Source organism: Panthera tigris, chromosome C1 (genome assembly GCF_018350195.1).
Source record: "Panthera tigris isolate Pti1 chromosome C1, P.tigris_Pti1_mat1.1, whole genome shotgun sequence".
Lineage (NCBI taxonomy): Eukaryota > Metazoa > Chordata > Mammalia > Carnivora > Felidae > Panthera > Panthera tigris.
The window spans coordinates 28,768,634-28,795,839 of NC_056667.1; the positions used below are offsets into that span (position 1 = coordinate 28,768,634).

General features: G+C 49.5%; 2 protein-coding genes across 3 annotated transcripts in view; one reads left to right on the forward strand and one right to left on the reverse strand.

The window, feature by feature from the left end:
- Nucleotides 1–8,813, forward strand: DNALI1 (dynein axonemal light intermediate chain 1). 2 transcript variants are annotated; one of them, XM_042996619.1, is made up of 7 exons: nt 1–180; nt 731–876; nt 3,144–3,313; nt 4,496–4,674; nt 5,009–5,173; nt 7,068–7,143; nt 8,042–8,813. In XM_042996619.1, exons 1-6 carry the CDS (start codon nt 100–102, stop codon nt 7,101–7,103), a joined length of 777 nt encoding a protein of 258 aa, XP_042852553.1. In that variant the 5' UTR covers nt 1–99; the 3' UTR covers nt 7,104–7,143; nt 8,042–8,813. The 2 variants fall into 2 exon arrangements, with proteins under 2 accessions (XP_042852553.1, XP_007099430.2); XM_007099368.3 differs by lacking the exon at nt 8,042–8,813 and having other exon boundaries at nt 7,068–7,182.
- The window catches only part of GNL2 (G protein nucleolar 2), a 25,556-nt gene continuing 7,068 nt past the window's right edge, over nt 8,719–27,206 (reverse strand). Inside the window, exons 5-16 of the mRNA XM_007092481.3 lie at nt 26,422–26,606; nt 22,612–22,678; nt 21,592–21,750; nt 20,702–20,815; nt 16,683–16,811; nt 15,831–15,935; nt 14,886–15,044; nt 14,560–14,673; nt 10,944–11,392; nt 10,539–10,615; nt 9,638–9,723; nt 8,719–8,963 (exon numbers count right to left, since the gene is read on the reverse strand). Coding sequence (XP_007092543.2) covers nt 8,811–8,963; nt 9,638–9,723; nt 10,539–10,615; nt 10,944–11,392; nt 14,560–14,673; nt 14,886–15,044; nt 15,831–15,935; nt 16,683–16,811; nt 20,702–20,815; nt 21,592–21,750; nt 22,612–22,678; nt 26,422–26,606 — 1,797 coding nt within the window. The 3' untranslated portion in view covers nt 8,719–8,810. The remainder of the gene's footprint in view (nt 8,964–9,637; nt 9,724–10,538; nt 10,616–10,943; nt 11,393–14,559; nt 14,674–14,885; nt 15,045–15,830; nt 15,936–16,682; nt 16,812–20,701; nt 20,816–21,591; nt 21,751–22,611; nt 22,679–26,421; nt 26,607–27,206) is intronic.

Genomic DNA, 27,206 nt, shown 5'->3' on the forward strand with positions numbered 1-27,206 from the left:
CGCCCAGGCCATGAGGCCGGGAGAGGAGGTTTCCATGGAGACGGCAAACAAGGCGCATATTTGAGGGGCTGCCGCTGGACTACTACCCCCGTCGCCGCCATGATCCCCCCTGCGGACTCTCTGCTCAAGTATGACACCCCGGTGTTGGTGAGCCGAAACACGGAGAAGCGGAGCCCCAAAGTAAGGAGGGGTCTCAGGGGGCGTCTCAGGGGGCGGGGGAGCCTGGAAGCTCGGGTACAGAAAGGTCCCGGCGTTGAGGAGGGGGACTCCCGGGGGATAAGGTTTGCAGCAACTGGAAGAGAAGGGAATTGGGATGGGGGAAGGAGGATGGGAGAGCGGAACAAGAAACCCAGATGGGGGACCCCAGAGGGCAGATTTAGGATGAGAAAGGAAGTCAAAGAGATGGATGGGGCTCACCCTTTTTCATAAGTAGCCTGGTCCAAGAACGGATCTGGTGGTGACTGCTCCATCACTAGAGGCGTGAAAGCAGAGGGCTGAGCACCCTTGCCAGAAACGTCGTTCCAGGAGATACAAGCCTTGGGTCAGGGTGGGACCAAAGACTCTTCATGGCTTCCTTCCGCTAAGACACAACTTCTGACCAGAGGAGAGATGGGGGAAGTGAGCTGGGAAGAGGGGAGGGGTGTTGAGTAGACCTGGAGCAACCCCGAGGGCTTGGATGTGTGGATTCCAGTGCCTGAATGACCTCCTGCCCTATCTTGTCTCTTCTCAGGCACGGCCGCTGAAAGTCAGCCCCCAGCAGCCTGGACCCTCGGGTCCGGTCCCACAGCCCCCAAAGACCAAGGTTCCCTCAACATCCTGTGTCCCAGATCCTACGAAGCAGGCAGAAGAAATCTTGAATGCCATTCTGCCCCCAAGGTAAAAAACAAAAAAAAGTGGGAGCGGTGGCTGACAGAAAGCCAAGGTTTTGCATTCCAGTGCTCCGCAACTTAGGAAGAGGCACCCTGTCTCTGTTCCTGGCCAGGATTTCCTCCCAGCATCCCAGAACTCCTAGAGCTTGCAGATGGCTGGATCCTGGGAGGATGGGGGGACCTCTTCTCTGCCATCCTCATTTCCCAAGTGCTCTAACCCAAGCCTGCGGCTTTAAATACCATCTATATGCTGATGGCTCCCAAATGTGTTGTCCCCAGCCCTGTCCTTTCCTCGAAACTCCAGACCCATATGTTCTACTGCTTTCTCATTATCTTCATGAAGGTGCCTCATAGACATCTCACCCTTCAGCATGTCCAAACGAAATCACAAGGCGTCCCTCTCCCCACCTACTCGTCCCCAGTCTTCTCCTTTCTACTAGTAGCTCAGGCCACCTTGCATTCCTTTTGGTCTCTCACATCACACGTCCTATCCTTCATCAACTTGTTTTGGCTCCGCCTTCAAACGGACATCCCCCCCCCCCCCAGGGGCGCCTGGGTGGCTCCGTCGGTTGAGCGTCTGACTTCAGCTCAGGTCACGATCTCATGGTCCATGAGTTCGAGCCCCATGTCGGGCTCTGTGCTGACAGCTCAGAGCCTGGAGCCTGCTTCCAATTCTGTCTCCCTCTCTCTCTGACCCTCCCCCGTTCATGCTCTGTCTCTCTCTGAATCAAAAACAAACAAACAAAAAAAAAAAAACAAAAAAAAAATTAAATAAAAACCGGACATCCCCAATCCAACCACTTCCCACTGCCTCTGCTTCCACCATCTTGTTCCTAGTCACTGTTTGTCACCTACAGTGGCCTCCTGTCTGAAAACCTTGCTTCCACTCTTTGCCCCTACGATGTATCCTCCGAACAGCCCCGAAATCACAAGCCAGATCATGCCAGTCTTCTACCAGGAACTCTTTACTGGTTTCCGATGTGACTCAGGCTAAAATCCAAAGTCTTGAGAATGACCCGGAAGCCCTGGCATGATCTCGTCCCCTGTTATTCTCCTTGTTCAGTGTACGAATGCCATAGGGGTGTCTGCTCACTGCTTCTGAAACACCGTCCCTCAGGGCCTTGACGGTTGCTGTTCTTACTGCTAAGGATACTCTTCCCCTGACGTCCACCTCATTCCCTTTGTCTCTTTCCTCGGGTCTTGCTCAACTGTGATTTCCTCAAGGGGGCCTTCCTTGCGGATCCTTGTAAAAGAGCACCTTCTGCCTTCTTCACCATCCCCTTAACCTGCTTCTTCCTCCCGCAGCCACATTGATCACTATCTGACATGCTTTGTTGATGATTCTTATGGAATCAGTTGACAGTTCGGTTTTGAAGGTTGTGATGTAAAGAGAGACTGCAGTCTCGTCTGAGATGGAAGTCAAAGAAGGGAGGGGTGATTTTTCAGGTGGTTCTTTCCCATCAATAAAATGGAAATCCTCGGGGTGCCTGGGTGGCTCAGTCGGTTAAGTGTCCGACTTCGGCCCGGGTCATGGTCTCACAGTTCATGAGTTCGAGCCCCACATCGGGCTCTGTGCCGCCAGCTTAGAGCCTGGAGCCTGCTTCGGATTCTGTGTCTCCCTCTCTCTCTGCCCCTCCCCCGTGCACTCTCTCTCTCTCTCTCTCTCAAAAATAAACATTTAAAAACATTTTTTAAATAAATAAGTAAATGGAAATCCTCCCCCCACAGTGATTCTACCCTCAGGCTCCCTCCTCGTGGTTCTGGAACCTGGCCATGCCTCTGACACGAGGTCTACTATAGTGGGGGCTGGGGGCGGGGGCCACATAGGCACACCTTCAGGCACACACCTCCCCACTGCACACATCTGGCAGTGGTTCATGGCTGGCAAGGTTCATGGTGCCCTGTGCCTCCCACCCCACAAGTCAGTGGGGGAATTCTCACTGGGCCTTCTGTTCCAACCAAGCAACAATGCCCATGAATCTGTCCTCAACCCGCTAGATTAAGATCTGGAACACAGGTGATGTTTTCACGGGGAGACGTAGGAAGGTAGAGTTGGCCCACAGCTAGGGGCCCCGTGGAGATGGCTTAGTGGGTGTGGCTCTGGAGCCATACGCTCCTCAAGGAAGAGAGGGGGGTAGAGGGTTGCGGCGGGCTGGGGACCGAGCTGCCCCCTCGCTCCCACTCAGCCAGAGAGCTCAAAGGGCCACCTCTGCTCGTGTCCCGAAGACCCTGTGGTCGATGGGCCTGCTCAGCCTCGCCGTGTCTGTGCCACAGGGAGTGGGTGGAAGACACGCAGCTATGGATCCAGCAGGTGTCCAGCGCTCCCAGCACCAGGATGGATGTAGTGCACCTGCAGGAGCAGCTGGACCGGAAGCTGCAGCAGCGACAGGCCAGGGAGACGGGCATCTGCCCCGTGCGCAGGGAGCTGTACTCGCAGTGCTTCGGTGAGTGGCGTGGCGTGCGCGGTGGAGGCCGGGGTGGGGGGGATCCGACGCACATCTGCCGCCCCCTCCCCTTCCCTTCGAGCACAATCCCCAGCCCTGAGCGTCCCTGAGCTGCAAGCCCACCCCATCCCGGAGTCGTCTTGTGTCCCCCTACCTGCCCCACACCCAGGAACTGCCAAACGCGCCTCCTTCCCGCTCTTTGCCCGCCGACCTGACAACCCGGTTCCTAACCTCTCGGCAAATGTTCGGAGGTAAGATGAGAACTTCCGTTCTGAGTCTTTTTCTTTTCAAAGATTTTTATAATAAGCATATGCTGATTTTTTAAAATCGGAACAACTAACGTGCTAGATTCATATCCATCGACCAATATTCCAGCCCTTGGGCCGGGGAAATATTTCAGGGTAACTTACTGTTAACTGACAGTCACGAACGATTTAAGTGATCGTGTCAAATGGCTGTCCCCCAACCAAACTCACTGGCCCCTGTGGACTCTGACGTTCAGACTGCCTCCAAACCCGGAGGCAGCTGCAGGGGCTGGCAGGCTCCCTTCGGTGTGAGTATGATTACGGTCTGCTCTCCAGGTCGGCATTTATGGAAGAGATGGGTGGGCAGGCTCTAAATCCTACTGTTTCCAGCCCCAAGCCCGTCCAGCTAGAGGGCACACAGGATTTCCCTGCTGCTTGAAAGCAGACGTCACGGGGCGCCTGGGTGATTCAGTCATTTGAGTGCCGAGTCTTGAGGTCCAACTCATGAGGTCATGATCTCACAGGTCGTGGGATCAAGCCCCATGGCAGGCTCCGCACGGTCAGTGTGGGATCCTCTCTGCCTCTCTCTGTCCCCCTCCCAAAATAAACATTAAAAAAAATAAAAATAAAGCAGTCATCACCTTCAAACTGAAAAGTCCAATTTCCATGACTAGTACCCTGGAGGTTTTGCCTGAGGGTGGAAGAGAGGGGCCTCACGGCCGCAAACAAACCTGGGGGCGCCCGTCTCCCTCTGTCCCGGGCCCCCAAGTGCCAAGTTCAGAGCAGTGGCTGTATGGCAGGGCTCCTGGGGCCTCTGTCTCCAGGTGAGGAGGACACACGCTAGCACCCTCCCCAGGAGGGTGGGTGGTTAGCCGGAGACGTGGTGCACTTCCCTCCTGCCTGCCCTCCTGACCTCGGTGTGTGTGTGCTTTGGAAGATGAGCTGATCCGGGAGGTGACCATCAACTGTGCGGAGAGGGGACTGCTGTTGCTACGAGTCCGGGACGAGATCCGCATGACCATCGCCGCCTACCAGACCTTGTACGAGAGCAGCGTGGCCTTTGGCATGAGGAAGGCGCTACAGGCCGAACAGGGGAAGTCAGACATGGAGAGGAAAGTGAGTGGGGTTGACCCTGGAGCTTCAGCCCTCTGTGACTCTTCTGTCAACCTCAGGGTCACATGCTTGTCGTTCCAGACGACATTCTGACGACCGAGGGTGCCATCCCCTCAGAGGACACCCCCCCGCCCCCCGGGGTTCAGCCTGGTCCTGGCAGAGCTGGCTCCTCTTGGCTGTGCCGTGCCAGTCACTGACCTCCCACTGGGTGGCAGTACAGACCCGGGCCACGTCTCAGGTTGGACAGCTGTGTCCCAGGTCCCCTCTGAGGCCCAGGCACTCACACCGCCCCATCCTCTTGGCAACGTCCCAGGATGACGGGAGGTTCTGTCCTCAGATTGCAGAATTGGAAACGGAAAAGAAAGATCTGGAGAGGCAAGTGAACGAGCAGAAGGCCAAATGCGAGGCCACCGAGAAGCGGGAGAGCGAGAGGAGACAGGTGGAGGAGAAGAAGCACAATGAGGAGATTCAGTTCCTCAAGCGGACGAATCAGCAGCTGAAGGTGAGCCCCGTGCAGGCCTGGGTGGAGGGGCTCCTGCCCGCCCCCTCCCCCAAACTCCCCCTACCCCCCCACCCCCCACCCCCCACCCTGGCCCCACGGCTCCGTTTCCTGCAGGGGACTCCGAATACTTGTCCACATGTACTGCCAAGGACTAAAGGAAGCCGGGGGGGGGGGCGCGGGGGGATGCAGGGTGAGGAGTCATTACACAGATTCTCCACCCTTCTGTCTCTGGAGGGGGGCTCTGAATTTCCACGACCCCTCAGCCTGGCTCCTCAGCCCCTCCAAGTGGATGGTTTTGTTGCCCTTGGAAAAGTTGCCCAGCGTCCAGGAGAGGTGGATATGGCAGAGTGGAACTTCTCTCCTTTTACGGCTGGCATTCTGGAGCCTTCCTAGAGTGGGAGGGATGTCTTCAGCAGGCTTTTGTGGGGGTGCCGTCCCACCTGCAGCCCCCTCTGAGGCACAGCATTTGGGGCCGGCAGGGAAGGAGAAGAACCATTTGAAGTCAGAAACCCTGCCCGGGTGTGTGGTCAGAGGAACTCAACTGTAGGTATTTTTCCTCCAAGCCCCTTTGCCGGTGGTTTACTTTTATCCAGCTGAGCTGAGATGGGGGCCAGGCCTCCCAAACTCCGGGCTCTCCGTGGGATCTAAAGGTTCTCAAAGGCTGTGCCCCCAGAGCAGCGGCAGCATCACCCGGCAACTTGGAGAAATACCAATTATTGGGCCCCTTCCGGATCTACTGAACGAGAAACTTGGGGGTTCGGGCCCAACAACCTAGCCGGGTCTGCAGGTGATTCTGGTGCTTGCCTAAGTTTGCGCACCACTGTTCTAGATAGGGGACCTGTTGTTGAGTGGCCGTCTCCCACGGCCCTGGCCGCAGGGGCCCCTGGGTGGATCTCCCTCCCCTCCCTAGTCTCATGGAAAGCTTACATTCTTGCGATTGGCAGGCCTCTTGGGGCTACACCAAGGACAGGCATTTGAGATAAAGAGGGCTTGTATTAACCGCTAGTGCAGGATGACAGATTCTCTCGTTGCTGAGTTTCACCAAGAAAAGCTAGACACTTCACAGCCGGCCACGAATCTGTTGACTTAGCAGCCTCTGAAGCCGCGTGCCTTATCTGCCACGTTCCTTGATCACCAGCCCGAGTTCTTCAGTTCCCCCTACAGTACCCGCAGCCAGAGCAGAGCAGAGCAGAATATCTTGGCATCTTTCTAACATTTACAAGCAACCTTGTCATCCCCTGGGTGAAGGACTCTTTAGAAGTGAGTTATTTTTATTGGCTCCAAGCTGCACTGCAAATAAAGCAGTGTTTGCAGTCCCCAGGATAGACCTACTTAAAGATCTGTCCACACACCATGATAGTAAATTATGTTACCGGCTGCTGGAGGAGCAGAGTATATAACTCCCAAGCGCCTTGAGCTTTACATACAAGATGGACAGCTCCCTACTTACTGGTAGCAATTCTCTCTAATTGGGTGTCAAGTTGTCTCGGTGGCTGAAAAATTGCTGTTTCCCAAACCTCTTGTCCCAGCACAAGAGCTCCCAGGATCCCAAAACTGAGAGCCAAATGTTTAACTTAGCATCTCAGGCCTGAAATCTGAGCCACGAGAAACCACTATTTCAACAACTTTTATTCAATTTCCTTTTCAATGCTTTATGTTCTACACTGAGCCATTATTGTATGGAAACCAGGACAGCTCCGGTTTCTCCTAATGTAGCAAGACCGTGTGCCAAGCCAGACACCAGCTAATCTAGAAAACATGGAATTGGGAATGAAGGGAAAAACACTTGGAGGGGCCGCGTCGGATTCTTCTTCCCAGAGCCTTTTATCACCTCTCAGCTATTTGTTAGGCTGCAAACTTCAAATAATTAACGGAGTTTGCTTTTGTTTTTCAGGCCCAACTGGAAGGCATTATTGCACCAAAGAAGTGATAATTTCCATATGGGCCTCAGCAAGCACTGCTACCCCATCGTAAGCCCGTTGTAATAAAAAAAAAAGCTAGTCTCCTGAGTGAACAAGCCATACCCTCCCCTGATCACCACCCACACGTTTGTCAGAAGTCACACATGGCCCCAGTGTCATGAACACCCAGGTCTGGCAGCCAGGCTCTCGGCCGGGCAGCGGAAGGTGGCACAGTCTCTGTACGTGGCCAACCTTGGGATTCGCCAACCCGAGCAGTCAGGCTTTCTGCCCCGTCCCTCGCAGGCGAGGCAACGGCCCTCCTGCCACTGCTCCACGCTGGCACTTATTTCTAGCCAAATGAAGCTGCCTCCCTGCCCTGGTCCTGGTCCACGATTCATCTTAGACCCGAACTTGGGCTTCTGGGGCCTGTCTTTCCCTTACTTGGTGTCTTTCACCGTCCCTACCCCAGTGCAGTTCTAGTGGCTCGTTTTGGAGATTTGGGTTTATATGATGTTGTTTTATCCCTGCCCACCTAGCCCGCCACGCCCACTTCCCCAGTTTGCCCAGTTGAGGAGGCGCCAAAGGCGGAGTCAAACCCGCCCTGAGAAAGTAAATGTTTGCTGGGAAGAAATACAAGTCACAGGGTCCCCGGTGAGCTGCCTGCACCTCGGCCCCTGCCCGCCGATTTGTTCATCTTATTCTGCAGAAAACCAACCCCTGACCCTACACCCCTAACTGGCTGGGGTTTAACAACTGGAGAGGTACCCAGACCTTACATACAGCTCTAATTATTAATGGTCAGGCTATGGCGTGTAGACTGCACTTTAGTATTCCTTGTAAGTTAAATCCAAAGTTTGGAGGCCCGTAAACCCAGAAGAGGAAGTTAGCGAAACAAAGCTTTAATTTAGGGCAATCCGGGTGGGCCAGTGCAGCAAGATGACTCCATCATTCATTTAAATTTCACAAGGAACACACCTAAGGAGGCACTGACGTGTCCACTCGGTTGGAATGCCTCAAGCTGCATTCCCAAGGAGCCAAGAAGGACTCTCCTTAGTGGAGCTTTGACCCGACATCATCCCAGTGAAGGCTCCAAGGCTCCCTGGAAGAATCGCATTCCTACCGGAAGAGCTGTGTTCCCAAACATGCCCCACGCAGCTCTAATCTCAGATCTGAAGTCACAGCTTTCACCCTCCTCCAGGTGCCCTGAGGGGACTCTAAGACCCCACCATAAGAGCCTGGCTGGGCTGTCACCGTCGCGAGACAGAACTCTGCTGAGGTGTGCTGGTTCCAGGACTCCTTGGACGTCAAGCACCTACGTCATGTGGCCAGCTAACAGACACAGCGACAGACAACTGAAGATGCTGTCACTTCTTCGTATTTTAAAGCTTAGGCCGTGTACATTACATCCTTGAGATTTTCTCGTTTTTACGCTTCTGTTTCAAACTGCTAATTGCCAGTGTAAGAGAAATGCCGCTCTCCATTCTGTAGACCTCATCTGTTTCCGTCAGACGCGCAGGACATGGCTACGCTCTGGAGGAACCAAGAAGTGCCAGTGGACCCCATCACGGAAAGCCCTGGGGGTGGACAGACTGTTTTCACCAGCACTGGTGAATGGTTTCAACTGTCAAACCTCAGAACAAAAGCATCATGGCCTTAGAAATGCCAACCGGGCATGAAGAAAATGAACACAGTTTCTAATTGCCTATTTCTGTATAATTTAATAAACTTTTAAAATGTTACTGCTTATGTTTGAATTTTTTGTGTCTGTGTTTCTGTCCCTCTGAGTCATTGGTCTTCTTTTTGTTCCTGTTCCTGTTTTTCACGTTGTGTGTCTCATAGTAGCGGACGCCGACTTTCCTGGGTTGCTGCTGCCGCGCTGCTCGCCTCCGCTGTAAAAAAAAATGGCAAAGAAGACAAATTGATCAATCGCGGAAGTCACAGAACAGGCCCCTCTGTTCCTCTGTGCCCCATTCCTATGCTGCTCTCCCAACCAGTGGAAACAGCGCTCACAAGGGAGGGCTCCCCTCCCAGACCCAAGTGTGCCCTCCCACTGCAACCCGCGACAGCTCTACAGACTGTCGTCGGGTCGCCCATGCTGGAATCTTTCCTACTGAGCTCCCGACCAGTGGCCCTCTGGTCTAAGGGTAAACACTTCCAGGAACAAGCTCTTCCCTTCCCAAGAAGGCCCACTCCAGCTCTGAAGAGCCAGTTACTACACTGAACTTCACAGAGGGCAGGGATCTGTCGGCCTGAACGGCTCTGCTCATCACAGAAAACCAAGGGGCCACATAAAACCAGAGGACTTTCTAGAGGACAGTCTACATGTTTGAGAGCAGCGATGAGAACTCCTAAAGCGTAAGACATGAACTCAAGGACCTTCATCCAGTGGGCCAACTCTTGATCCTGTCTAACCTCAACTAGGTCACTTAGGACTGGGGTTCCTAGAATTCAGCTCCAGACCATCACTTTTAGAGAGCGTCGTCTCTTAGGAAATGGATTTCTCCTCTCTACTTTCTAGACCTGGGTGAAGTTTAAGACCAAAACCAAGACCAAAACCACGTACTTCCTTAGATGTAAGCATCCTGCGAGTTTTATTTGAACGGTCCTCTTCCCTCTGTGCCTTCCGCTTCCTTCCCTTTTTGGTAGGTACTGGAAACAATACATGAGCACAAAGAAAACAGACAGGAATTCTCTATTCAAAATGTGTCTGTGAATCCTAGGGTGGGAATGAGCTTGACGTGCTGGAAGACCAGTGTGCATGGAGCGTGGGTGGGCACAGCACAAAGCGGGGTGAGACAGGGCGCCTGGGTGGTTCAGTCAGTTGAGCGTCCGACTTCGGCTCAGGTCATGATCTCACGGCCCATGAGTTCGAGCCCCGCATCGGGCTCTGTGCTGATGGCTCAGAGCCTGGAGCCTGCTTTGGATTCTGTATCTCTCCCTCTCTCTCTCTCTGCCCCTAACCCACTCGCATTCTGTCTCTGTCTCTCTCAAAAATAAATAAATATTAAAAAAAAAAAAAAAAAAAAAAAAACTATTCTGGAAAAAAACACAAAAAGAACAAAGTGGGGTGAGGCCGGGAGGGTGCCAGGCTAGGAGGGTCCTGGTGGGCCATGGCAGGATGGGCATTTATGTCATAGAAACGCACTCCTGATGTAAGAAGCTCTGACTCCCAACGGAGTAAAGAATAAATACCTGATCCACCCCCCTTCCCCCCAGAAAATCTGCTGACCCACCCCTAGACTACGTTACTAAAGTACTCTTCTTACAGGAAGCTTCCTAAATTAATCCCAAGAAATGTGCAGAATAAAAAGTGAATAATCCAACCTGTATCATAAACAGTACATGGTGCCAGTTACGATAAATATCTGTGTGGATGACGGCACGAGAGAGGACAGAGAGATTAAAGTTCGATTCCCCGTAGTTCTGAAGACGCAAATCGCATGCCAGTGGTTGAACTATTTTACCTGTATCTTCCACTTCTTTAGCTGCTCCTTGCTCTTCAGATTTTGCAAAAACCTTCTCACTTAGTCCCTTGGATATTCTGAAACAGAAAAGCCAGGTAACAAAGCTGCCCGCCAGCCCCCTCGACTGCCCAAATCACGTGCCCACCCGGGGGGCTGTGACCACCTTGTGGACCACCTTCTGCGCACGGTTGCCACCCCCAGCCTGCCCAAAGCCGCTGGGCCTCTGCCAAAGACTGAACTAAAGCTTCTCACACTTCACGGAGCTGCACCTTAAAAACCTGCAGATCACTTTTTAAAAATGGCAATAACTCCCTTTCACGCCCCATAGAGCCGTGGCTCCAGTACGCCTGGCAAGTGTTTGAGAAAAGAACGAGCAAACCGCCATTGGTGAGATGAGGCTGCTACCTGACTGCTGAAAACTTCTTAGCTTTGGCTTTGTTTAAAAATCTCTGATATTTAGCGATCTTCTCATCCAGGGCTTTAATAACCGCCTTGGTGTCATTCTCCGCGTGTTCTTCCTGGGACTCCGGGCAAGACTCCTCCTCTTCGTCTCCTGGTAGCTCCTGTGCCTCCTCCTCCCCTTCGGAAAAGCTCTCAAGCTCTTCGTCAATATCCGACATCTCCAAAGGGACCAGGTCATCCCCCGAAAACTGAGGCACGACATTGATTTTGCCAAAGTTCTGCCGAACTCGTGCCAGGATCTGCTGCATTTCCGAGTCAGCGTCACAGCGACTGTTCTCTTTTTCCTTCTCAGTGACGGGCTCCGATGCTTCGCCTACAGCTGCCGTGATTTCCTCTTCTGGGTTCTTCTGGCTTGTTTCTGTGGGGACTTCCAACGACGAGGAGGATGGGAGCTGTTGAGGCCAAACAACGGGGTGCAGGTGGGGGAGAGAGACGGGATCAGAAAATGCAAACCGTTTCTGGCCTCACACCTGGCTCTCAAACGAGCGAGTCCTCTCCCCGGGACTAAGGAAAGTACTGAAAACCCCACAATGGAGTCGTGTCGTTCATCCCCCGGGAGCCACGGTGCGTCAAGCCCAGAAGCCGGCACTAAAGGATCAGAGGGACTCGGCTGCGGGGCCCAAGGAAGAGCCAACTGTGGGTGTTTAACCAGTCACACTATCAGCCATTCCCCACAGTGTGCGACTCCCTCCGCCCCACCTGAGGAGGGCAAGGGACGGGGGTGCTGAGGTAAGCACGCACAAGAGGGGGGCGCACAACCGCCCGAGAGCGAAAGCAGAGCGCTGCTCGGGGTGCAGGGACAGGCCCCGGGAGGAAAGGTGTGACCGGGAGGGGCTGAGCCGGGGGACACGCCTGTCTGAGGTAATTAAAGGTGAAGGAGAAGCTCGTGCCAGGCTTTATCCCGGCGCTACGTGCTTGTAGTATCGTTTTAACCTTGCAACGGAGACTCCTGGAACTTTAGTGATTTTTCCGAAGGCAAGGGTGGCTACACAAAGGGCTAAATAAGTCAGGAATTCAGAAAATTCAGGAAGTTGCATACAAAATTCGCAGGTACGTTTTTATACCTTTTTCCTCAGCTAAGGGTATAGTGTTTGCGTTCTGAAGGAGTGTCAGCCACTACCAAGAAGAATAAAAGAAGAAAATTGCAGACTGGGGGAACTAATGATCTGACACACTCAACGACCAGACACTAAGAGTCCAAGATCGCCCCACCGTGTGCACACAGGGTCAGAGCAGACTCTGCCGACGTCTTCCTCCCTCACGTCCAGCAGCTGGCGAACTCACGACCGTCCAGCGGCTTCCCACCACGTCGCCCTGCCCTCGCCCACGTGGGTCCGGGTCCAGCCCCACGACCTCTCCACTCCGCGACCGCAGCACACTTGCTCCCACTCAGGTGCTCCGGGTGGGGGGCAGCCTCTGCCCGCACCCCTCTCCCCTCAAGATACCCGCAAGGCTCCTGCCTCCTACCGTTAAGGGCTCCACCAAAAGGCCACTTCCTCAGAGGCCACCCCCAGCCACCCCACGTACAAGAACACTCTCCCATCTCCCAAACCCACTTCCCTGGTCCTGTCCTCCTCACAGTCACCAGTACCTCCCGACGGAATGGATTTATCTCTTTACTATCCGTCCCTATAGCATAACGTATGTTTGGTCTTCGCACCAGAACTGTAAAACCCTCTGCATCTCCTGGGTACAGAAGGGTGTCTTTTGTTATTCATAACGAGTCCCTCTCCACCACCCCAGAGTTTATCTGATGAGATGCTCATGGTGGGGCCTTGCTTCAGAATGGGGGCTGGTCACCAGACGGACCAAGCACTTGATGAAAGGACTAGAGATGGAGTTTGATCACTGATGGCCAATACTTTAGTTAATCAGGCCTACGTAGGGGTGCCAGGGTGGTTCGGTCGGTTGAGCGTCCGACTTCGGCTCAGGTCACGATCTCACGGCTTGTGAGTTCGAGCCCCACGTCGGGCTCTGTGCTGAGAGCTCAGAGCCTGGAGCCTGCTTGGGATACTGTGTCTCCCTCTCTCTCTGCCCCTCTACTGCTCACGCTCTGTCTCAAAAATAAAACATTTAAAAGAAAAAAAAAATCAGACCTACGTAACAGAACCTCCACAAAACACCCTGAAGGATGGGGTCTGGGGAGCTTCTGGGCTGAATGGATTGATATGCTGGGAGGGCACCATGCCCAGAAAGGCCACGGGAACTCCAGGCCACCCACAACCCCACTCCTGGCCCTATACATCTCCATTTGCCTGTTCCTGAGCTGTGTCCTCTACAATAAATTGGCTATCGTAAGCAAACCCTTTTCTGAGTTCTGTGAGTTGTTTCAGCACATTACCAAACCTGAGAACCCCTGAATTTGTAGCTGGCTGGACAGAAGTGTGGGTGGCTGGGGAAGCCCATCCGCAGCTGGCCTCTGAAGCGGGGACCATCCTGTGGGGCCGGACCCTAGACCTGTGGGCCTGTGCTAACTCTCGGAGATAGTGCCAGAACTGAATTACTGGACACCCAGCGGGTGTCAGAGCACTGCAGAATTGGTGCGGACAAACGAAATGCACCTGGTATCAGAAAAAACCACAAGCTCCTCTGCCGGCATCCGTATACACAGAAGTGCGATAGGCAGGGACTCCTCTAGTTTCACTGCAATACCGCCAGTGCCCAGCAGAGTGCCCAGCACACGGGAGATCCTCAGGACGCTTTTGCTGAATGAACCAATCAATGAGTGAACCAGGAACTGGGTATTTTTGGCTGTTTGGTGGCTTTAGGGGGAGAGGAAGAAAGTTAACACCAGTTTCAGGTATGGTGATGCTGAAATGCTGGAGAAAGTATTCAACTGGAAGTTTCTAGCTAATAACTGAAACGCGGAACGGATTTCAGGTAAGAGGGAATGAACCAAAGCTACACAAACCCGAAAGATCAGCATGGAAGTGAAACTTAAAGCCCCCTCTTCAAAAGACTTGGCAGAGCTCTGAAAAAGAGCCTAGAAACAGAAAAGCAAAGGGCCACGGTTGGAGCCTTGTGGTGGTCCACTGCCAGGGGGAGGGAAATCCAACAGGAAGGAAGCTTCTCAATTCAGCCCAGAGGCCCCAAATCTAAGACTTCTTTCCCGGACTATAAACTGTACCACTCTCCTTTTCCCCCTAATTACCAGCTTCTTGAGGACAAAAAAGTTATTTATTCCTATATTCCCTGGGCCTGGCATATTGTTGGGCCTCACAAATGTTGAGTCAATCTTGGAAATGTTCCTGTTCCTCAAGCATAAGGACAGACCCAGTATTGGAAAAGCACTTATAGTTACAGCCCTCTTTGTTCGAGGCCCCAAAGGCTGGTATTTTAACCTCGGACTTCCACCACACATCTGCTTCCTGGTCTCCAAATGCCACCCCCACCCCCACTGCCACCCCCCACAAGGTCATAGCCACGGCTCTATGGAAGGGGAGACACTGGCACGGACAGACCACACAGGAAAAAGGCGCTCCACAAAGGGAGGCAATCAAGGCACCACGCCTAGGGCAGGAAGCGTGCTCTCCAAAAGGCAGGTCTGCCCCGTTCTTACCTGGGAGGCTTCAGGGGGCTCTGCGTTGGGCGGCTTGACAAAGAAAGGAATCCGGCCCCTCTGCCAGTCATTGAGAACCATCTTACCCACAGTCTGCAAGTCTGGCTCTCCACCCTGAAATGCCACAGAAAGACTCCCCATTAAATTCACAGGCCAAAGCACCTGCTGGTGTGGGGGCACGTCAGCCGCCCCAGGTGCTCGTCACCACCGGCCTGCCAAGTTTCGGACCGCTCCCACCACACATACCCACAAAAAAGGTCCTCGCCACATACACATGTCTGCCGTGTGACCTGCCCTGGTCTCAAGTCTCACAAACCCTCGCTCACCTTCAGTAACTTCCCAGTCCGGAAAGCTAGCTTCTCGAGAAAGTCCTCAGCATTCTCCCAAGAATCAATCTTGTATGTCTTGCTGATATATTCTGGCTTTGCCCGTTCAAGTACAGCACCAATGTGGTCTTCGGGAGTCTTAATTTTTTCAACTTGAACCTAGATGTTCAGAGGAAATTTCTGGCTTACGAGCTTTATATGGAAGCAGTGAAGTTCACATCTGTAACAGTATCTGAAAATAGATTTCAACACCACGATGCAAGGGGAGCCTGGCAGGGGCCGGTCTCCGAGGTGGCCAGACGTGGTCAGGGGAAAGGAACACCACCACACAGCGTCCAGCCAGGGAGCCCGGCACTCAGCTGTAATCCCAGCTCACCACAAACTAACTGTGTGGTTCCTTCCGCAAGCAGCTCAAAGTTGGACTGTTTCATGCTAGTCGCGTACAGAAATGGTTAAAAGCCTGCCAATCCCAGGACACAAAGAGAATTCGATAGTTTAAGCAAAGAGGGGAGGAATGCGCGCAGGACGTATAGCCAGCAGCACTGGTTAAGGTCAAGTGGAACCATTTAAAGTTTTTGGTCATATTCAGAAACAAGTGAGGAAATGCCTGCCCGAGTTCCAAAATGACTCAACCCATAAACCCTCGAAGATGAATTATCACTAAACATAAACAGGCCCTGCTTCCCTTTGGATCCTGTGTGTAAACTACAAACTCTTTTGTGGGATGACATTGACCAGATATGCCCGTGGCTCCACTGACTCCTCAAACAGGCTTTAGCGGAATGGAGAGGCCGCCCTGCAGAGCATCACGTTCCTCAAGTTTGGTCAGACAGGCTGACCCCAAACCGCCTTCCAAACGAGTGAAACGCGAAGGTATCCAGTGTTCCCCACAGAATGCTTCCCCCAAAAGGCAAACAAAGAGCCCGTCAGGACCAAAATACTCACCACTCCTTTTAGCACAATGTCTGTCTCTGAGTCTTCGGAGGGATAAACCACACCCGGACAGTCGATAAGGAATATCCGACGCATCAAGGTGATATACTGCCAGACCTGAAGTCAGTAAAAAGCCAGAGACTTCCCTGGGTCAAAACTTAAGAGCCCGATTTCACAAATCTCTGATGCTCACCAAGCTAGAAAGGGGTGGGGTCAGGGCTCAAAGAGAAGCAACCTGCTGAGTGATGAAGCAATAAAGCGTCTCCTCTACTTGGGCCACGCACAAGGTGCTTCCTCTAAGTACAGACTACAGCTTCCACCAGCCAAGAGTCTAAAATGAAGGCAGAGGCAGGAGCTCCGTGTGGTATCGCGTGATAATAATCCAGTAAACCTTCTCTGGTTTTTCAAGGTACTCTTGGGAGTCTAATACTGTCCGGCCCCTCCTCCTTTCGGGAGAACCACGTTGCTCCTCACTCTGCATCTCAGGGTATGTCCCCCAAACTGCCAGAATCTACCATAACATCTGAGTTTTCTTTCATAACGCTTGCACCAAATATTCTTGGGTTAGTTTTGTTTATCAAAGAAAAAGGCTGGAGTGAACATTTAAAGGAGACTTAAATGTGAACGGCACTTCCCACATCGTGCCAAAGGCACACAGTGCCATACGAACCAGAAACTACTCTCAGTCTTACCAAAATGGGCAGAGACAACTCTGGTAACACTCCAAACTATTATATGGAGACCAAACTCCCAATGGTAGCCTTCACTCAAGAGAAGTAGGTAGAAATCTCCATGCTCTAAACAATCACCCTCTAGGGAAATACAATATGGAGAAGTAAATAAGGCACTTAAAGCCGGACGTACCTTTGTTTCGCCTGCAATGGGGGCCACACTGCAGACTTTCTTGGAGCGCAATGTGTTTATCACGGAGCTCTTGCCAACATTTGGGTAGCCAATGAACCCGACACTGATCTGCTTCTTGTCAGTGTGCAACTGTTCAAAAAGAGAATACACACCACACACACACACACACACACACGGTCATGAACATCCCTTGAGAAAAACAGGTTGTGTTACTTTGCTAATATAAAGAAAATAAGGCAGAAGCGTTACTAGAACTTGATCTAAAACCTAGGCACACGCCACCTACATCGCCTGAGTGGGCTGCACACATACACTTATTAATAAATCAGACATGACTCATTTCCTCAAGTTGTCCATGTGCAATTGTTCTTGAATGTTTTAAGGTTAAAAGTATGTAGGTCGAGAAGCAAAGGAAGAAAGAACTTGTTAGTCATCAATTTAGAACATCATCCACGGATAAAATGTCTTAAGGGAAGAGAACCTCGGCAGATGGCACCAACTGGCAATCCCATGACCCACCCCTCCTCTGCTCTGCACATTTTGCATCTGCATTGCCAAAAATAAATGACAGAAGTTAAAAAAAAAAAAAAACAAAAAACAACCTCAGAAGTTAGACCACTGGGTGAAAGTCTCAAGGAGACAGAACTCAACAACTGCCTAAGGCTAGTTGAGGACTTCTAATTCAAGATGGCGGACCCAACGTCCACACTGGCCTCGCTCCTGCCACAACCTCCACTAGGATGACAGCAGTGGGAATGAGCACATATACGAACGTACAGAACCAGGCATATAAAACAAAAGAATGAGCTGGAAATGAGACAATAAAAACAAACCTACAGGGGCACCCGGGTGGCTCAGTCAGTTGAGCGTCCGACTTCGGCTCAGGTCGTGATCTCGCAGTTCGGGAGTTCAAGCCCCGCATCAGGCTCTGTGCTGACAGCTCCAAGCCTGGGCCTGCTTCAGATTCTGTCTCCCTCTCTCTGCCCCTTCCCCACTCATGTTCTGTCTCTATCTCTCAAAAATGAATAAACGTTAAAAAAATAAAAAAAAATAAGTAAATAAATAAAAACCTACAATGTTAATAAATCACTACCAGCTAAGTAGTACCCAACCTGGCTCACTACAAAGATGAAAGCTAAGTGACAAAGTTAGGAAAATTTACAACCCAGAAAAAATATTGCCAAAGAATCACAAAATGGGGTATGGGCAGGACAGCTACCACTGAGGGGGTCTGAAATCAAGACTAGCGAGAAGTCTGCAGAGCAGTGACACCACCCCACCCCGGCCTTCCCCCCCAGGGGCACCTAGGTTCTCTGCCCCAGAACCTTACCAGATACTGATTTTTTGGAAACCCTACATCTCTGAAAATGTTGCATTCTTAGACCTAAAAGGGAACCTGGACTTGTGGATAACAGTAGCTGAAAGCAAGTGTTCCCAATGTGATTAAATGAAAGTCTAAATAAATAAATATATGTTTTTAATGTTTATTTTTGGGAGAGACAACACGAGCGAGGGAGGGGCACAGAGAGAGTGGGGAACAGAGGCTCTGAAGCGGGCTCTGTGCTGACAGCACAAACTTGGGGCTCAAACCCACAAACTGAGAGATCACAAATTGAGCTGAAGTCAACACTCAACTGACTGAGTCACCAAGGCACCCCATGAAAGTCTAAATATTGACGAGACCCCCAGGTCCCTACTCCCACTGAGCTCCCGAACCCTGCAGCCAAGGGATTATATACATCCCCGAGCTGGAGACTCGAAGATTCCTTTACGGGGAAACTTACACTGACATCTAGAGTGCCCTCCGACAAAATATTGGCTTTTTACCTAGTCACCTGACAGGGAAGTCCAGTATTCAATAGTCTACCCCCCGAATAAAACTTCTATTGGTTGGTTGGGTTTTTTTTGGCTTTTTTTTTTTTTTTGAGAGAGAGAGCAGGCGAGCAAGCAGGGGAGGGGCAGAGGCAAAGGAAGAGAATCCCAAGCAGGCTCTGCGCTGTCAGCACAGAGTCCGACACAGGGCTAGACTGCACGAACCGTGAGATCATGACTTTGAGCCGAGATCAAGAGTCAGATACTAACTAACTGAACCATCCAGGAACCCCTACGAGACTTTTCTTCAGTGGTTCACCCTTAGATATGAAGACAGGCAAAAATAACCAGACATGTGAAGTGTGACTCTAGTACTACAGACAGAAAAACACAAACTGGCAGGAAACAGAGTTAATATAGAGAGAGAGGAAAATTTCAAAATACCACCATCGTTACCATTCTCAGAAACAGAAAATAGTTCATCTGTGAAACAAAAATGGGGCAGGGCAATTCTTAAAAGTGAGAGGCAAAATAAATTTTGCGACAGAACAGCTAGATCATCAAGTCAAAGAAACTTCCCATAAAATAGAGCAAAACATCACAAAGGCACTGAAATAAAGAAAAGAAGATTCAAGAATTAAACCAAGAGAGCACACCCAATTCCTGAACCAGAGAAGAGCTGATGGGGTAGAGGGCGGGAGAATTTCCAAGAAATAATACCGGACAACATCAGGCAAAGTCCCATCCAACACCTAACTCACTGAACAGTAAAAGACCCACCTTAAAACACATCAATGTGCAATTTTAAAACAGGAGTTTCTTTTTTAAGAGCTCCCAGCCACAAAGGACCAAGAGTTGGAATGGTCCCATTACTCAACAGCACAACAGAAGCCACCAGAAGACGATGCGCTGGTGCCCTCGGCATTCTGAGGAGAAACAGTGTGAGGACAGAATAAAGGTATTTCTGAAATGCAAGGTCTCAAAAAATGTTCCTTCTAAGCACTCCTTCTCCAGAAGCTTTTGGAAAATATGTTCTATTTAAAGGAAAGAGTAAACCAGGAAAGACGAAAAACCAAGAAAGAAGATCCTGTGTGGGATCCCTTGATCCCAATGAAATGCTCAGGGTGGCAGTGAAAGGGAACCCCAGGAAGAAGGCTCTGTAGCCGGTCCCGATGGGAAGGGAGGGGCCGAACACTCTCCAAGTTCCCACTCTAGCAGAGGATCTGGTGACACATTAGTGACAAATGACACAGAACTAATTAACGCCAGAGAAAACAGAAGGTTCCATCAGAGAGGAATTACATTCAGAGTGCTGTGTGGATCAGTGGCGACTGATATCGTACAGTCATGACCACGTAAACGCTGAAGGAAAGAACAATCTGGCCAGATGATGTAGAGCGATGCAGGGAGAATGGAGAGAGGGGAGTACGTGTGGGGACAGAACAGCCATAAGAAACTTAGTCCTCATTTTCCACAGCAGAGACTTAACATATAAATATCTAAAACGGCAGGTGGAAGGGCAGGAGGAGACGAGAAATAGAATCACAATAAGCATGTATAAAAAATACGGAAGAAAATACTAAAGGTAACTAACAGCCACGGGTCGGACATGTTCATTCCTGGGAAGCGGGGAAGGGTGGGACAAAGGACACATGTACTTTGTCAGAACCCAAGGTAGAATGAACTAAACACACGAACACCAAATTGAAGGTACAGAACGTGAAGCTTTGAGAATACCTACAAGGGCGACCTGGCTGCGGGGCTTCCCAGAGAACGACACGGGAGCAGGGACGGGCAGGATGCCCCGCAGGCAGAGGGGACAGAAACTGCACAGGCCTGAGGGCAGAAGTGGCATGGTAGGCTCACAAACCCAGGATGGGGAACACAGCATGGGGAGGGGGTCTGTTCTCAAGCAGAAGACGGACCGTCAGGTGCCAGGGACACGGCAGAAAGGGAGGCAATGCCGGTCAAAGATAGGGGCGATGGTTGAGCCAGAAAACATTTTCCAAAATCCCTTATAACCCCGAGGCTCTAGGAATTTTTACGTTGGAACACACACGTTAGGAACACATACGTCTAGGAACACACACTTCTCATGGGCATGATGGGGGAGGTGAGGTGGGTACCCCTCTGCCACATGCTGGCAAGACAAATGCTTTAACAGCCCCGCAGCTACATGTTCCTGGAGATGGGTCAGGTCCCAGTACCTTTCCAAACTGCCGGAGAAGCTGAATGAATGCTCCTTTGCCGAAGGGGTTGGTAAGACTTGCATGGAAGGCAAGTGTCGGATAATCCTGGGAGAGGACAGCAACCCAACGTTTCTAAAGTGGGGAGAGAAGATGCTGGTGAGTTGTAACCTGTTTATTCACAATACAGGAAGAGTCGGAGCTTGAGTAACAGACTGCATTTCAAATACACAGCTGTCCTAGGAAATGGTAGCTGTAATTCTTTAAAATGTGTGTGTGTGTGTTTTTTTTAATGTTTATATTAGAGACAGACAGAGTGTGAGCAGAGGAGGGGCTGAGCGAGAGAGGGAGACACGGAATCAGAAGCAGGTTCCAGGCTCTGAGCTGTCAGCACAGAGCCCGATGCGGGGCTGGAACTCACGAACCACCAGATCATGACCTGAGCCGAAATCGAAGGCTTAACCGACAGAGCCACCCAGGTGCCTCAAATGTTTTTTGGGTTTTTTTTTAAATGAAAGTTAACACTTTGTCTTTTGTCTACGAACACGGACAGAACAATTACAAAAATGCCTTCGTTGCGACTAAATGCAATTGATGTGACATAATATGGGACAGGCCAGCAGCTGTGGCAGCTGTCTCCATGCAAAGGGGCCTCATCATCCGTCCAGGGGATACTGGCAACTGTGCCTTCACCAACCATCAGGGGATAAGAGATAACTCTGCCCCCTGTCAGTGAAGCACATTTTGCTTCTGTTTTCAGTGAAAACACTTCCGTGGCTACTATGCGAGAAGTGTGATACTTTACTGTCTCAAATCCTAAAAACCGTGAAACTGACTCATTTACAGAGAACTCAGCCTACGAGGAGCTGAGCGGCCTGGCAGTCTGGCAGTGGATAAGCAGCCGTACTTACTGTTGCCCAGGTTGGAACAAGGTCACATTTGTTAAGAACAAAAATAAGGTGCTTCCAGGGTTTTTCCTTCTTCAAGTAAGTCTCAATGTGAGGGGAACGGGTACCCATCGGATCTCTAGCATCAAGAACTTGAACTACAACATCTGAGGAATCTATCACCTGCAATTCAAAGACGCAAAAGTGATTTGCTTTAGTGAAATGAGAAATGGGAGAGGGATGACATCTAAGGGAACCCAGGGAAAAGAAAGCAATAGTGAGGACTTCAAAACAGGAGTAGCCAAACCTGATGCCCAGTGATCAGAATTCAAAACTTTCTCCATCCTGTGAGTGTAAGAAACTTGTTGAATTTCAAACAGGAAAACTGACTTAGGTGAAACCCACCTTACTTCGTGATTACTATCGATTATTGAATGGAACCATTCACTTCTCAGATTTCTAAAAGTTTCCGCTGCCACAGCTTTTGTGTATTGTACAAAAACCTAAAAAATTTAGTTTGCCTTTAGGGTGCTGCTTTCCGGTTATGTTACTGTTGGATTATGGGAGTGTGCTTGAAAGCCTCTGTCACCAAGGTTGATCTCTAGCATGTGGACATAAAACTCAGCCAGCTGAAGAGTGCTGGACCAGGACTCAGGACACAGAATCTCCCACTAACCAGCTGAGTGAGCCGGGTGAGGAATTCAATCTTTCTAGACCTGTGTTCTTGCCTGTAAACGAGACCGGCTGGACTACGAAACTTAAAAATCCCCACACGGCTCCACCACATACGATAAATGTAAGGTCTGTGTATGGCAGCTGTTACTATTACGTGAGTAATAAAAAGAAATCGAATGCAGTTATCGAGAACAATGGCAGTACATACGTGGGCACACCTATCCCGTTTTTGTGAGGGAATGAGGACAGAACGGGCAGCGGAGTTTGTGCTTTATTTGACAGATCTTCGATACATCAAGATTAGTTCTCTCATAGAAAATCACGAAAGCCAAGGGGGAACGCTCAACGAGAAAGAACTGCAAGTCTTACCTTATAGAGCTCACCCCATATTCTCTTGGACTGTCCCTTTTTATATATCTCTTCTTGGGCTTCGTTTCTAAATGAGAAAACACTCAAAGTGAGCAAGTGAAGCCCTACAAAGAGTAAGAGGATGTTTAGGGAAGAGCCGGCCATGTGCCACGGGAAAAGGGCACTAAAACTACTTGGAGACGGACCAAGAGTAAATTTAATTTAAAAAGTGATTATATCCAATCCAAATGTCCATCGATGGATGAATGCACTTAAAAATGTGTTGCAAACATAATGGAGTATTATTCAGGAACGAAAAAGAATAAAGTACTAACACAGGCTACAACATGAATGACCCTGGAGACATTCTGGTAATGAAACAAGCCAGACACGAAAGGGCACACACTGCAGGACTGCACTTACTATCAAGTACCTCTCACAAGGGTAGTCAGACTCCTAAGAGACAGAGGTAGAATGGTGGCCACCAAGCACCGGGGAGAGCAGGGGAGGGGACGTTACTGTTTAATGGGTAAAGGCTTTCAGTTTGGGATGATGTAAAGGATTCTGGCAGTAGACCCGGAGCAGGGACGGCTGCATAACCACGTGAACGTACTTAATGCCACTGACTTGCAGGCTTAAAAATGCCTGAAAAGATAAAATTGTATGTCCAGTTTACCACAGTAAAAAATGTAAAATTTAAAATAAAGTGACTCAAGAAATAACAGGTGTTGGCAGGGATGCGGATAAAAAGGAACCTTCACGTACTGCTGGAGGGAATGCAAACTGGTGCAGCCACTTTGGAAAACACTATGGAGGGGGCGCCCGGGTGGCTCAGTCGGTTAAGCATCTGACTCCTGATTTCAGCCCAGGTCACGTTCTCATGGTTCGTGAGTCTGAGCCCTGGTCGGTCTCCGTACCAACAGTGCAGAGTCTGCTTGGGATTCTCTCGCTTTCCCTCTCTCTCTGCCCTTCCATAACTGCGCTCTCTTTGCTCTCAAACCTAAAACCAAAAAAACAGTATGGAGTTTCTTCAAAAAATTAAAAATGGAGCTAGAGAGTGTAACGCTAAGTGAAATAAGTCGGTCAGAGAAAGACAAATACCATGTGATCTCACTCATATGTGGAATTTAAGAAACAAAACAAACTAACAAAGAAAAAAAAAAGAGAGAAACAAACCAAGAAACAGACTTTTAACTAAAGAGAACCAATGGTTACCCAAAGGGGAGGTGGGGGGCAGGGGATGGGAAAAATAGGTGAAGGGGATTAAAGAGTACACTTACCATGATAAATAAATTTAAAACATTTAAAAATTTATGGGGCTCAGTCAGTTGAGCATCTGATTTCAGCTCAGGTCATGATCTCACCACTCATGAGTTCGAGCCCCGCGTCAGGCGCTCTGTGCTGACAGCTCCGAGCCTGGAGCCTGCTTCAGATTTTGTGTCTCCCTGTCTCTCTGCCCCTCTCCCTCTCATGCTCTCTCAAAAATAAACATTAAAAAAAATTTTTTAAAGAGAATGGTATATCAATTAAAAACAAAATTAAAAAATTTTAAACCATACATCACACATAAAAAATATGGAAAAATTAAAACAAATATTTTAAAAAGCAACTGTAATTAGGCAACATGTCATAGAAGATTATGAAAAGGATTTGGCAAGACCTGAACCATAATCTACACTCCCATATGAAGTGAAATTTTTCTGATAAGGCTGAGAATCTGTTTATCCACTAGCCTCACAGATATTTACCCAGTGTCTTGGAAACAAAACCAGTTTTCTCCCCCCCCCATTATATACTGCACCTTTGGGAGGGGGAAAAATTCACATCAGCAGAGGCACACAAAGTCCAAATACTTATTTTTATTTTAATGTTTGTTTATTTTTGAGAGAGAGACAGCACCAGTGGGGGAGGGCAGGGAGAGGAGGGAGACAAAGAATCTGAAGCAGGCTCCAGGCTCTGAGCTGTCAGCACAGAGCCCGACGCGGGGCTCGAACTCACGAACCGTGAGATCACGACCTGAGCCGAAGTTGGATGCTTAACCTAAGGAGCCACCTAGGCGCCCTCCAAATACGTCTAAGAAGAAATGAACTCGCTACCTCTTTTGCTTGGCCTCAGATGGCCTGACTTGCTCTCCAGGAGATGCACAGTTAGAAAACAGGCCGCCGACCGCACTGGGGCAGCCCTGGTGCAGGTGAGCAACAGCACCTCTTTGCTGAGGCATCTGGGACACTCACGCGCAGTGAAGAGGGGACACGGCAACGCTTTCTGGAGGGCACCGGGCAGCTGCCTGTCAAAAACACCCATGCTCTCTGACACAGCCATTTCCCCCATAAGAATGTATCTTAGAGGAATAATTAAGGAGAAAGATTTAGTCACACGGATGCTTTACCCTAGCCTTATTTACCACAGGGCAAAACTACAAACAGCATAAATGTTCCACAGCGGAACTGTCGATGAGTACTACCATGGAAATCTATTTTTTTAATGGAAATTTATTCTTAATAATTTATAAAAATATATTAAAATAAAAAGCAAGTTCAGGGCACCTGGGTGGCTCAGTCAGTTGAGTGTCTGACTTTGGCTTGGATCATGATCCCACCGTTTGTGAGTTCAAGCCTCGTGTCGGGCTCTGTGCTGACAGCTCAGAGCCTGGAGCCTGCTTCAGATTCTGTGTCTCCCTCTCTCTCTGCCCCTTCCTGCTTGCACTCTGTCTCTCTCTCAGAAGTAAAAAAACATTTAAACATTAAGGAAAAAAAGGGGGGGGGGCAAGTTAAAATACACTCTTAAGGGGGTGCCTGGGTGGCTCAGTCGGTTAAGTGTTCAACGTCAGCTCAGGTCATGATCTCACGGTCCATGCGTTCGAGCCCCAAGTTGGGCTCTGTGTTGACAGCTCTGAGCCTGGAGCCCGCTTCAGATCTGTGTCTTCCTCTCTCTCTCTGCCCCTCCCCCACTCACACTCTGTCTCCCCCCAAAAATAAACATTAAAAATTAAAAAAAACCAATAACACTCTTAAGGTATTATAAATGAAAACTGAGTGTAAAAAAGATCCAGAATGATACATCTAACAGTGACTAATTCTTGGTACTTTTTGGGTATGAACTCTATGAGAATATGATATGACAAAAGGTATCAATCCTCCTCCCCCTCCGCAAACATAAAAATGACAAAACACTGCCACCTCTATGCATGTACATACATTTTCCACATTATCTTCAGAAGGTCACAGGAAATTCAAAGGCCATCCATGAACCCCCAGTGGTCCAGAGTCTCTGATTAAGGAAGCCCTGACATTGATGATTTTAACAATTTAATAACATGGTCAGTGGGACTAGGAGTTCTTAGTTTTTGTTGCATTTCTAATTTAACTGTATATTCTAAATTGTCTACGACAGAATCTACTGCTATTATTATGAAGAAAAAAACAATCATGAAAAAAAGAGACCCAGAGAAAACAAGCCACCTCAGAAATTATTTTCCATCTGGCCCCAACGTCACAAATTTTTCTAGTGTAAGGGAAGAAGATCACTATCTAGGAGGTAAGCACCAAGCTTCATATAGGTAAAATAAAGGTACAAAAATATTTTGTTGCAGGGCACCTGAGTGGTCTGTTGAGTGTCCAACTCTTGATTTTGGCTCAGGCCAGATCTCAGTTTGTGAGTTGGAACCCCAGTCCGCCTCTGCGCTGACAATGCAGAGCCTGCTAGGGATTCTCTCCCTCCCTCTCTCTCTCTGCCCCTCCCCTGGCGCATCTTCTGTCTCCAAATAAACTAAAAAAAAAAGTTTTGCTGCAGAAGAGCAAATGATGAGAGCAGATGACACCCAAACCGTACCTCACCCCAGGGTCTTCAGTGACCAGGTCACGATCCTTGCCCTGGTCGTAGCTCTCGCTGGACATTTCTGCATTTTCTAGAAGAGACTGCATATCACTCGCAAATAAGTTTGGTCGCTTCCTCTGTGACTTAGGGCCGAATGTAGTTTCAAAGCTTTCGGTGTCAAGAATGTGCACCTTGGAGTTCTAAAGAGAAAACAGAGTTTCGCGTAAAGCTAAGGAAAGCACTGAGCAAAAACAGAAAGTTTAAAACCTACCCAGGAAAGGCTTTCCGCTTTTGTTTTTTCAAAGCTCAACCCATACCGAAAACTACAACAGGGATGCAGCCTGGTTTCAAATTTGAAATGCTTAAATAGCAAAAGCACTTGTTCCCCAATCCTAAAGTTCTATAAGCCTCCTTAGAGAAATACAAAAGTAATACAAAGAGTCAAAGCAAATATGAATAGTTGTGTAAGACTTGCCAAAAACTCTGCTTTATTTCATTTATCATAAACTTGAGTCATATGTAATTACGGCCACAATGATAAAAATTAACTTATCTTTTCTTTGCTTTTTTGAGTTTTCAAACAAGTGCATAAAATTCGCCAAATTCACAGATTTTGTCAAGGACAATTATACTCAAATTTGTGTTCTTTTTTAAACCAACTGTAAATGCCAACTTTTTCTTGGAAGTTCACTTCTTTCGTGGCCAAAAGGAATTGCTTGTTTTGTAAGATGCATTTTAGTTTCAGATAACATTTTTCCTAATTTAGGTAACGTTTTTATTAAATGCACATGGAAAGCCTT

Coding starts and splice junctions, on each gene's coding strand:
- DNALI1 (XM_042996619.1), top strand. CDS start 100: ATGATCCCCCCTGCGGACTCTCTGCTCAAGTATGACACCCCGGTGTTG. Junction 181..730: donor CGGAGAAGCGGAGCCCCAAA/GTAAGGAGGGGT, acceptor GTCTCTTCTCAG/GCACGGCCGCTGAAAGTCAG. Junction 5,174..7,067: donor GGACGAATCAGCAGCTGAAG/GTGAGCCCCGTG, acceptor TTTGTTTTTCAG/GCCCAACTGGAAGGCATTAT.